General features: G+C 39.3%; 5 protein-coding genes across 6 annotated transcripts in view; 2 read left to right on the top strand and 3 right to left on the bottom strand.

Moving 5' to 3' along the window:
- Positions 1 to 11850, bottom strand: part of LOC108818244 (uncharacterized) — a 41035-nt gene that overhangs the window by 6562 nt on the left and 22623 nt on the right. The window lies entirely within an intron of this gene.
- LOC108817445 (uncharacterized) lies at positions 980 to 3644 on the top strand. Of its 2 annotated transcripts, XR_001944005.2 has the most exons (3): positions 980 to 1679; positions 1802 to 3135; positions 3327 to 3644. XR_001944005.2 is itself a non-coding variant. In XM_018590130.2 (2 exons), the coding sequence occupies exons 1-2, from the start codon at positions 1031 to 1033 to the stop codon at positions 3034 to 3036; spliced, it is 1884 nt and encodes a 627-aa protein (XP_018445632.1). In that variant the 5' UTR covers positions 980 to 1030; the 3' UTR covers positions 3037 to 3293. The 2 variants fall into 2 exon arrangements, 1 of the variants encoding a protein (XP_018445632.1); XM_018590130.2 differs by lacking the exon at positions 3327 to 3644 and having other exon boundaries at positions 1802 to 3293.
- Positions 3307 to 5112, bottom strand: LOC108817446 (uncharacterized). Its single transcript, XM_018590131.2, has one exon. It carries the CDS (start codon positions 4536 to 4538, stop codon positions 3423 to 3425), a length of 1116 nt encoding a protein of 371 aa, XP_018445633.1. The 5' UTR covers positions 4539 to 5112; the 3' UTR covers positions 3307 to 3422.
- On the bottom strand, positions 5231 to 6843 carry LOC108817447 (uncharacterized). Its single transcript, XM_056990797.1, is given in 5 exon segments — positions 5231 to 5432; positions 5435 to 5871; positions 5970 to 6074; positions 6331 to 6461; positions 6639 to 6843. Coding segments are annotated over 5 exon segments (795 nt in total). The 5' UTR covers positions 6702 to 6843; the 3' UTR covers positions 5231 to 5373.
- Positions 10219 to 11396, top strand: LOC108815962 (ankyrin repeat-containing protein P16F5.05c). The gene is made up of 6 exons (XM_018588506.2): positions 10219 to 10364; positions 10453 to 10540; positions 10669 to 10733; positions 10807 to 10875; positions 10962 to 11011; positions 11102 to 11396. The coding sequence occupies exons 1-6, from the start codon at positions 10314 to 10316 to the stop codon at positions 11211 to 11213; spliced, it is 435 nt and encodes a 144-aa protein (XP_018444008.1). The 5' UTR covers positions 10219 to 10313; the 3' UTR covers positions 11214 to 11396.

Below are 11850 nucleotides of genomic sequence, written 5' to 3'. Positions count from 1 at the left end.
TTTTTTTTTATGGGCTCAATTTATGAGTATATTTCTTGCAAAGTTGCATTAGAAATGTGTACCTCGAAAAGAACATGGTGATATTCAAACAATAGTAACTGATATCAGAATAGTCAACGTTTGTGAGAGATGGTAACGTTTTCACATGATAGGTCATTTTCACGCCAGGCATATGACATTGCTAATGGGGTGCTGTTGAAGCCTTGAAGGCAATGAAAAATGCTACTTAATATGTCTACTAATTTTGATTTAACTAATGGATCTGATAAAGGGGCAACATAACTCATAACTGTAAATATCAGAAAGAGGGAATCAATGCACATTAAGTCATAACCCCCACTCCCGGTTGTCCCATGTGACCCAACCAACAACTCACCTGACTTGAATCATTGCTTTTCTGTTTTTTTCTTTCCCCCATCAGTTTCTGTCTACTAGTTTTTTTCTAGTTCTATAATTTTCAGTTGGTTTCTTGATCCTCTTCTATGTTCTTCTAATGTATGCTAAAACGCCATTATCTTGGCAGATTAGATATTTTAATGGATTCTACAAAACATGGTTTATGATAGGAAAGACAACCTGAATCCGATTCAATATATTTTATTTATAATTAAATTTTCCCTATACATTTTATTCATATCATTCATCAATTCCACCACAATTTACATTCTAAATCCCACACAACAAACTTCCATTAAGTTCCCACCAAATTCCAATGCTACTATCAACACCATACGATACGAGATAGTGAGAGTTTAGTATCGGTGACACTCAGTGTTGAGGCTACATCAAAGAGTAGGAGAAGCAGCTGCCCACCATAAATTTTTAAAATCAGTACATTTTGTACTGACTTTTTCATAATGCTCCGGTTGATAATTCAAAACTGCAGTTACTACTAAATTGAGCTATGACTATGAGTAAAAATGAAATAAATCCACCGTCGCACATGACGCGTGCGTGCGTGCTTTCACTTTATTTTTGCCCAAAGCTTCCTTCTTTCTCAAATCTGAGAGGAAACCTAAACCGTGATCCAATGGCGACGATGGCATTCACCCAACCAAAGAAAACCCGACTCCCACTCCTCCTTTTCCTCCTCTGCATCTCCGTCATCATCCTCCTCATCCTCCTCTCCGAGACCACCCACTCCGTCTCCACCCAACAACAAGACACCACTCTCCTCCAAAACCACAACAACAACAAGGCCCCGCCTTTCACTTTCCTCATCAAAGTCCTCACCTTCAACCGCCCCCACTCCCTCTCCCGCTGCCTCCTCTCCCTCTCCGCCGCCGATTACGCCCTCGCCGGCGCCGCGCGCCGCGTTCACCTCCACGTCTACGTCGACCACTTCTCACTCTCTCCTGACGACGGCGACAAATCCGCGGTGGGAGATCGCTTGAGCAACGCGAAGGAGATCTTGGATCTCGTGGATGAGTTCGAGTGGAGATTCGGGGAGAAGCTGGTTCACTATCGTACGGCCAACGCCGGATTGCAAGGACAGTGGCTGGAGGCGTGGTGGCCGAGCTCTGATCACGAGTTTGCGTTCGTCGTCGAAGACGATCTCGAGGTCTCTCCGCTTTACTTTGGGTTTCTGGAGAGCGTGATTCGTAGTTACTACTATGATCGCTCTAATTACAATCCTTCTGTCTATGGAGCTTCCCTTCAGCGACCAAGGTTCGTTCCAGGTAACAATAAAGTCCGTGTCTTTATGATATACTATTAATTGCACTTATGGATCAGTGAGAAGTAGTCATGCTTAGTGTATGTGATAGTGTGACTGATTGATTTAGTGGTTGTTATATTGCAGGTAAGCATGGGAATAAACTACATGTGGATCCCAAAACGAACGTTTTCTTATACCAGTTGGTGGGAACTTGGGGGCAGCTTCTGTTTCCCAAACCGTGGAAAGAGTTCAGACTCTGGTATGACGAGCATAAATCGAAGGACAAGAAGCCTTTCCTTGATGGCATGGTGACGAATGGATGGTACAAGAGGCTGGGAGAAAGAATATGGACACCTTGGTTCATAAAGTTTATTCACTCTCGTGGCTATTTTAACATCTACACCAGTTTCCAAAACGAGAGGGCGTTGAGTGTCTCTCACAGGGATGCTGGTGTTAACTACGGGAAAACCGCTGGACCAGACTCGCAGCTGCTGAATAGAAGCACCGTCGGTTCTGATTTTCTGAAACTCCAGCCCTTGAGCAACCTTAAGTGGTACGATTACTGTTTCGGTGAAGTTGTTCCCGGTAGAGTTGTGAGGAGCGTGGATGAGCTTGGAGTCATTCTTCCTTCTGTGCAGAGAGAGAAAGTTGTGGTTCTGGTCAGTCTATTTGCTGCGGAGAAAATGTTTGTCAGGAACTTGCTATGCCATTTCGAGAAGATTGATACTCGAAACCACATTTTTATAGGCCCTAGCTCTGAGTTGTTCTATGATCTTTCGAGAAGGGGGCATCCTGTGATTGATGCGGATATGTTTCTCGACAAGTTGGTGAAAGGCAAAACTTCGTACTCAAACTCGGTGAGCGAGGCTCTGGGGAATGCTTACGTTGTTAAGAAATGCTTAGAACTTGGTTACAGCACGTGGGTGTTTTCGAGTAATGCGCTTCTGGTGGATAGAGGTCCACTCCTTGACAGAGTCAGATCAGAACACGATTTCTATATCGGGGAAAGCTCTGGGATATTGATTGTTAAATCTTCTTCAGTCACTCAAAAGTTGTGGAGCAATGAGCTTTTGAATAGCATAGTATCCTCAGCAACGAAGAATCCATCCTCAAAACAAGGTCTAGATTTTATTCATCTAGTGAAAGAGCTAGTGGAGCGAAAGGGCAAGATGATTAAGACTGTAGAGACGATGAGTATTGCAAAGAATACCAATGCCAACAGTGTAAACCAATCGTTGGGAGATGGCAAACCAGTGGCGTGTTGGTCACCTGAAGTTGATTCTACTATCATTCAGACAAAGCTTGCGGAACTGAACTTGTGGCTCATTGATGATGATCTCTCTTGCAAGGCTGTGATTTGTCATAGCTCATTACGTTAGATAAAAGAAAAGGGAAGCTATTGGCATTTTTCTGGCGATGACATCGCAATGATTCACGGGTGAAATACAGGGCTGTGTGAGGGATCAGCTGTATACCTGGTAAGAGATGTGAAACTGATTGTGATTTAGAATCTAAAAGCGACAAGTACTGGTACTGGTTTTAGAGCAATACCAAGAATATATTGTTTGTTTGTTACCCTACAGACGACAGTTAGAGATTTATCCTTCTTCTATGTTAGTACAATGTTCTGTTGAGATATTTCTACTAAAATATTGAAACTCGATTACAGGAATATCATGTGAATGTAACATAAAGAGATCGATTACCAAAGAAGCTAAAATGTCACAACAAAGACTTATTTGCAAACGAGTTCTTGGTTCCATAATTAGAAGAATGCTCTGCTTCCGTAAAAGACACGAGACCCTTCTTTTTTCTTCTCCGTGCCGTTATTGTTATTACCATTATTATTGTTATTCCGATTCTGAATCTGAGTTTCAGTGTTGTTGTTATTGTTGTTGTGATCCATGGGAAGCTTCATCTTTGCTAAAGACTCGGTGAACTGTTGCATACTTCTCATATACATCTCTGCTATCTGTTTCTGCATCGATGTTTCCTCTGTTTCCACATTCATTTTCTGTTCTCCTTCCTCAACTTCGTCTCCTTTGCTCCCTCTTAATACCTTTGCCACCTCTCGGTTCTCGTTTGAATCAGCTGTGTTCTTGTCGTCGCTTAAGCTTGTTGTTGTTGAAGAAGAAGCCATAAAGCTTCCATTCCCGCGAAGCTCTTTGTCTTCCAAGCACACCATTGTTATGTCGGTTTCAGGCAAGTGTGTTGAGCCGAGACAGAGAAAAGAAGCTGTTCCAGACCTGACACCCATTCCATTGAAGTACTCTGTAACCATTTGTTTGTTCTCGTTAACAACATTGATGTCAGGGAACTCAATCCTCGTGTAATCTACAGTTTCAGAAACTTGGGGGCTAAGTAACACAACCTCGGAAGAAATTGAAGTGTTGACCTTGGGATTGGATGAAGAAGAAGTAGCAAGAAGAGAAGGGTTGACGATGGAAAGCGTGAGCTTTACGGTACCAGCAGGTGAATGGAAGAGATCGGTGGAAGAAAGACTGTAATCTTGAGTGACACTGTCCTGACCTATGATGTCTGAGACTGGGACAAGCGCGAAACCAAGAAGCTGATCTTCCATGTAATGTCTGGCTCTGCTCATCATCCAGATCTCACATTTAAGAACTGCAGCATCGATCTGATTCACATTGATCATAAGCTTCTGGTTGAACTCAGGGTTCTTGCCAGCTCTGTGGACGATTCTAGTGGAGATGGTGTCGTCAGGGTTGTAAGTGAGAGAGAACTTGGCGTAGACGTCTTGGTTGTCGTAGATGCAGATGTTGTGGATGTTTCTTGCGTTGTGAACGAACACTTGGAGAACTCCTGAGAAGCCTTGATGGTAGCAGAACCTAGAAGAAGAAGCTTGTTTCAGAGATTCCATAGGGAGAAAAGAAAAGGATAGATATGACCAAAGAGATGTCTGTTTTGTCTCTTCACAAGATCATCAAGGAAAAGCTATAGATAATGAGGTAACTAACGGTTAAAGTGAGGCTGAACAGTAGCATGACCTCAAAGGAAAGTTATGAGAAGAGCTAGAGAGAGAGAGAAGTGTTGGTAAAGCAAAGGGAGCTTTTGCTTTGAGGGAATTCAGGAGCATTGAATGGAAGGTTAATATGGTTGGTGGAGAATACAAAACAGTTCAATTTCAAGAAGATAAAAAGAAAATTATGATGATAAACATGATGATTATGGAGACCATGAAATCTTATAGATTTCAGTATTTCACTCACGGCAACTTGACCAAACAGCAGCAACAACAACAATTTATATTGGTCAACAAAGTTGACATGAACTAATCATTCCATGATCTTAATGGGGTTGGTAAGGGATCGAGATGTCTTTGCTTTTTGTGAATCAGTTATATACTATTACTTGAATAGAGCTTTTAGTTTGTAGCCTTGATATTGCTTTGGATTGCAGCCTGCACCAGCCGAAAATTGGCTAAAGTCAATGGCAGTCCCCACCAAGTCCCACTCTTCATGATCATCATTATCATCACCACTTAAATCCTCATTCCATATGATACAATTTTCATGTCATAACCTATAGTATATGTCTCACTCACAACACCAATGGTCAAGAAAGTTGGTAAAATTTGATAAACTAATAAAGTTTTGTTGTTCAACCATTATTAGCTATACAGATTTCTCAAGTATGTAAGACAGTTGATTTTGGGGGTTGGTAGGTTTTAATTACAGAGATAGAACAACACTCGCTCACTTTCTTCCCAACCTAACCAAAAGAGCCTCATGCTTTGCAGCTGCAACTGCTTCGCAGCTTTGTTTGCAGCTTCACGCTTCATTGCCCTCTTCGCACGCCTCCCTGTTGCAGCGGCACTGCTACTAGTCTTCTCCTTTGGCTCACGCGAGGAAGAAGAGCTGGATTCAGAGGCGGCCGAAGCTTGGCCACCACCACCACCTCGGTGCTTATTATGCTGGGCCGGTCTTGCTTCTTGGCGGCCTGATCTGACAAAACCATTGTCACCCCACCTCCTGTTTCCTAAACGAAGACTTGAGCCGTGCAAAAACTCGTCAAGGTCATCATCATCATCTTCCACCTCCTCCTCCTCCTCCTCCTCCACGTACTCAGGTGGAATGTCGAAATCATTATTGTCAATGTCATGATATGAGACACGCTCCACTGCTTCAAGTGGCTTAAACCAGGATGCTCTCAGGAGGAGGCATACACTCTCCTCGAACATGAAATCTTCCACGCTGCAGTGAAATACAACATTTAAAAGTTAGTTACTGAGAAAGAAACATAGATAATGAACAATGGAACCAAATGTAATTGACGCTGGAAGATGTTTTACCTGCCGTCAAGAGCGCGGTGGACATTGAGAAAATCAAATGGATGCTTACACTGTGGGCAGGTGTGTATCTCTTTGTAACTAGCCCAGCGGAGGATGCACGTCACACTATATATAATATATAGAGATAGACATGAATAATACCTCTTAAAAACGAAAAGAGAAATCTCTATGTCAGTCCTATTTCAATTCTAATCAAACAAACATACCTTATCTGACTGAACATCAAATCAAATGTAAGATAATCAACCAAATCCACACAAAAAACGTAATAACAGGTTTTCTAACGACAAGTAGTAAGTAGTATTGGACAAATACATTGACAAGAATAAAAAGAACAAGAGCTGTAACCAACAAAACATACCAGTAAGCATGTTCACAGCCTTTAACCATAGCAGTTTCTTGAAGAGGTATAGTATCCAAGCATATAGCACAGCACCCGCCATGGTTCCCGAAACTCAGCTCATTGCTCACTATCTCAGCCTTCTTTCCATCCTAACACACACAAAGCCACAGCTTGAATCAACCTTGTGAGCTAATAACAAAAGTCACAAGATTCAAGCAAAGATCCAAAATTTAAAGCTAACGTAGAACTCAATAGCTAAGGGAATGACGGAATAAACCAGAAAACGCAAATTAATTGATTTAATCAATCAGGGCAAAAGCAAAAACCTGATCTCCAAGAGACAAACTTTCAACTTGTTTGTCATCAACGATCTGGACCGAGGAACTCATGGTTCGGACAACTAACAGAACAGCAGAGGAGGAATCAAGGAACCGACCGAGGAGTTGTAGATCAGAGAGACAAGACCCTCGGCTTTTGGACCCACTTCTACACCCAAATAAAAAAAAAAAACCTAGCGGTGTTAAATTTAACGATTTTTTATTTTATTTTGGAAGACCTCGCGGTGTTGCAGGAGGGTGCAGTGACGTTAGGTTTCCGTCAACGCGTCTCCGTCTCCCACGTGTTGGACACGTGTGTTGTTCTGATAAATCCTTATAACACTAGTTTCATAGCCTCCGCGCAGGCGCGGAGCCGGAAACATTATCGATACGTCAAATATTTTTGTATACGTGATTTTGTTATTTGAATAGGTTGTTGAATAGTTACAAAAAAAAGGCTTATCCCACTGTGCCTTCTAAGCTGAAACCAGAGAGCATAATATGTAACGTCACTATAAGACTTAATATTAGTCAAACCTAAACACATAATGACTTGATACATGGCTGTAAACTCTGAGATAGCATGAAGGGTTGGGTCGAATAAAATTTTGTTGCTGGCGTTGAGTTTAGGTATAGGTTACCTGCAGAAGCAATATTGTTTCGAACAGCATTAGGTGGGCCAACATTAGACGCCCCATAAGTAAATAAATGACAAACCATCTATCTTATTAAACCTGAAGTACAATTTCGGTGTGTTTGGATACTTGGATAAGAGTCTTAAAAAAATTTGGTGTGTTTGGAAACATGGATTGTAGTCTTTTTAAAAAAATTAATTTTGTTTGGAAACATGAATTGTAGTATTAAACAGAAAAAGTAATGGGCTTAAGTTATTAAGTCCATTATAAAAGAATGTTGTCAATATATATAAGAAAAATACAATATAAAGCCCAATTTGAAATACCAACTCAAATTATGGTTTTTATATTTCATATTAAGTTTTTAAAATATAATATATGTAATTATTTATATGACGATATACATATTAAATACTATTAATTATATGATTATTTATATGATGGTACATATAAAATACGATTAATTATATGATGAAATTATACGATATATAATAATGACTAAGGATAGGTTTTCAGACATCCATACGGGCTTGGTTCTGATCGGTTTGCGTTTCGGGTTTTCGAGGTCAAAGATTTCAGTCCTATTAGGATGTTCCTAAATTTTTGTTTGAGTTTGATTCGGATCATTGCGGGTTTGGTTTGGGTTTGGATAACCTATTTAAATTATTTTTAAAATTTTAAATCACTATATATTTTAAATTTCTCAAAATCTATAAATAAAGTAATATATTACCTATAAATTTAAATAACATATGTCAGAATACCTAAGATTAACATATCAATTGGTTTGATTTAAAATTTTGGATACGAAATCAATAATTATTTTAAGTATTTTTGGTGATTTGAGTATACTTTAAATATTTCAGATATTTGTTTTTGACTATCTATATATATTTTCAAGTATTTTAAACCAATTTAAAAGTATCATTCTTGATGTTTTATATACGTTAAATATAAAAATAATTAATATATAAGTATATAAATCTATTTTTAGATAAATTCAGGTACACGAATACTTCGGTTCGGATCCGATTCGGTTCTCTAACTAACAAAATTTTGAATAATTCGAATATTTAATCAATTTGTGTTCAGGTTTGGTACTATATTTACGGATTGGTATCAGTTCTGTTCCTAGGATTCATTTTGCCAAACCCTAATAATTACATGAAAAACAAATATCATCATATTTTTTTAAAAATATACATCCGCGGAGGTGCAGAGATCAAAGTCTATAAACATTTATTTTAACAACAAGCCAAATAAATATGTTGATTGAAGAGCGAATAAAACAAAATTAGAGAAATACATAGTTTACCAGAGACATTCTATGTGTCGAATTTATTATAAAGAAAATTTTATTAAAATAAATAAATTCAATAATTACAAACAAATAATATATTTTATAAAAGTGAAAAATAATACCCGCGCTTTCGAAGCGCGGGTCAAAATCTAGTGATAATTACGATGACAAATGTGACAGTTTACAAACCTCCAAATATTTTGGGATTCATATATAGTGACCACCATGACAGACTGTGTCCTATCACCTGAGTTGATGAGACCCATAAACATTGATGCAACATCATCCCACAAAGAGAGGTACACGACCACCCTCCTGTTATGCGTATGGAAATAAGTTACTACCATGCAAACAACATTTGTAAGAAAGCGTAACTAAAGAACGGTTTTGGTTACTTACGGTTCAATCAAAAACCAAACTCCTTGAACACCCCTGCCACAGGAGCAACGGAACCTCCTCCTCCTTGTCTGGGATGATGATATTTGCAAGAAGCACCGTACTTACACATTCCCGTTCGCATAAAATGCTGATCAAAACCAAAAACAGAACAAAACAATCTAAAATTCACAGCTTTTATATGAAACCAAAGAAGACAAACTTAAACTGCATTGCTTTAAAGACAGAGATAGAGTATACAAAACCTGACAAACCGGTTGTCCCATTCTCTCCGGTAAAGCTCCATCTCCTCCAACTCCTCCTCTCACACCTCCAACAACCTAAACACCAAACCAAGAGCTTTCAAAAACCCAATTCAACGATCTGATTCAAAAGTGGGAAACTTTATTTACCGCTCCACGATCTCGCGGGTGATTAAATCGACATCTTGAACTGTACCCGCAAACGCCGCTCCACGATCAGGCTCATTTGATCGCTCCGGGTACGCTTTTCCTCCTCCTCCTCCTCCTCCTCCAGCTCCGCTTAACCCTAACCGCCACATCGAAGCTACAAAAAAACACGCATTTTATAAAAATAATATAATCCTCCTAAGATGAATCAAAGACGCTGCATTTACGTTACCTTCGACTCTGGTTTGGACTCCATGAGAGGTCCATTCAATCGACGGATCCGATCGCGGCTCTTCTTCACTGGCGCGACCGTACCGCTACATTTTTCCGACAAACCCCCTCACACACACAGACACACGAAAGGAACGATCTTTTTATGCTTCTGTCGGAATGTCTCAAAGCTCCGATCGGAGAATACTGTTGTCGGAATATCTGAGAGGAAAAACTTAGATCATGCTTTTGTTTCCACACCACTCTCTCTCTCTCTCTCAGTCGCTTGATCTCTCTACCTTCAAGCTACAATTTTTTTTTGATTGAGTACTTAAGGAAGAACGGAAGAGGAAGAGGAAGAGGAAGACGAAGAGGGATCGAGTGATCTAAAGAACAGATATGTTGTGGGCCAAAATCCATAGAATCAGAACACAAATCACATACTTAAGTCTAGACAAAACACAGCCCATTAAAAGAAAAAGAACACGTGTCACATAGGCAGGAGTGATATTCCCCTATTATAATATAGATTTTTATTATTGGGTTTACACGAATTGGGCTTTATATCGTAATTGGGTTTCGAGTCCAGATAATGGGCTCTGATGAATGTTTTTTGTCGACTTTATTTTTATTTTTATTTTTTTGTAAATTCGATACACAAGGTATTATACCGTTTCGGACAAGAACCCTAATTAAAAAAACCCAACGACGGAAACCCGGGATTTGATAAAGTAGATTTTGTCCGGTGGAGAAGATGGGAGCAGAAGCGGTCGGGGAACCAGAGAAAGTCGACGACTTGCTCGATGTCTGTCTCTCTGTTCCTTTAAATCCCCCTCCTTTTTAACATTCATGATTCGTAAATTAATTTGAGTTTTATTGTGTAATGATGATAGGCAGCTAGATACAATGATATAGATGATCTCAAAAGCTTGGCCTTTGATGGTGTCTCTCTTAACTCTCGCGACTCCCAAGGCCGAACAGGTTCTATAAATGTCACTGCTTTGATCATTTGAACAGACACAGCCTTTACATTTGTGTGATCCTTATATATAGATTGATTCAGTTCTTGGGACATTGGTTTTGTTTCATGTTTTGGATTCTTTTGACAGCGCTTCATATGGCCGCGGCGAATGGACATATGAGTATAGTGGAGTATCTCATCAGTCAAGGAGTAGTAAGAATCATAACAACAATAGTTTTTGAGATGGTCATTTAGATTGAGGATCTGTTTTTTTTTTGGTAAACAGGATATTAACGCTCTTAACGAGGAGAACAATGCTCCTCTGCATTGGGCTTGTTTGAATGGACATATCGAGGTATAACTAAACTAAACCCATCCCTCACTTTAGAAACAAGTTTTGTTTCCGGTTGTAACTAAAACTGGAAAAGCTAACTTTTACAGGTTGTGAAGAAAATGATCTTGGCTGGAGCCAGTCTTAGTCTTTTGAACCGGTTCTTTTTTTGTCTCTCTCTTTGAATATCTTATTTATTCTTTCAGTCTATCAGGTGGGAACTTAACTGAAGCTTTTGATAATTTTGTAGGTACGAGCGGACTCCCATGGACGAAGCTATTGGTGCAGGGAAGATGGAGATTATAGATGCTATCAATACCACTGTTGCACAAATGGAACTTGAAAACACCCATGTCGCCTGACTTTAATGTCTGTCTTCTTCATAAAATGCTTGTTCTCTCTCTGTAGTTTTCAGCATAGTTTTTGTTATGTGGAAGTTTTGCGTTGTTATGTAGACTGATGGTTAGAACTGAATTCGAATTCCACCAAAAAAAATTGTTGCTGTTTCCAGTGGATATAAGCTTAAGCATAAATGTTTTAAGATTCTCCACATCGTTTTAACTAACTTTGGCTTATAGTGTATGAAATAGAGAACAATTTTTCCATCTTTACCAATAAATTTTCGGCCCCAAAACGTTACTAACAATCATGTGTAGAAGTACCTGCATGTACTTAACTTCCCTACACTCGAGTGTTTACCCAATTCTCGGTGTACACACGCCCTATTGGAATAAAATAATCTTGTGTAGTGTAGAACAAAACGCTTGTCTCTTTACCGTTTCCAAATCTTTCAAATGGTTTCACACCAAATCTTATCGTCAAAACATTGAATTGAAAGCTCTTAAAGGACATTACACCAGTGTTCCATTGTTTCCAATGTTCCATTGTTTCTCACGACAAAATGATTTAAGCAACACAAGTTTATGTTTCTTATCATAAATCCATACAAAAGACTAGAATAAGACGTAAAAGTGGGTCATCTTTCGGTGCCCCCCATTC

Source organism: Raphanus sativus, chromosome 7 (assembly GCF_000801105.2).
Source record: "Raphanus sativus cultivar WK10039 chromosome 7, ASM80110v3, whole genome shotgun sequence".
NCBI classification, from domain to species: domain Eukaryota; kingdom Viridiplantae; phylum Streptophyta; class Magnoliopsida; order Brassicales; family Brassicaceae; genus Raphanus; species Raphanus sativus.
Note: the sequence above shows the minus strand (reverse complement) of the source record. Positions and strands in the feature narration are given on the sequence as shown.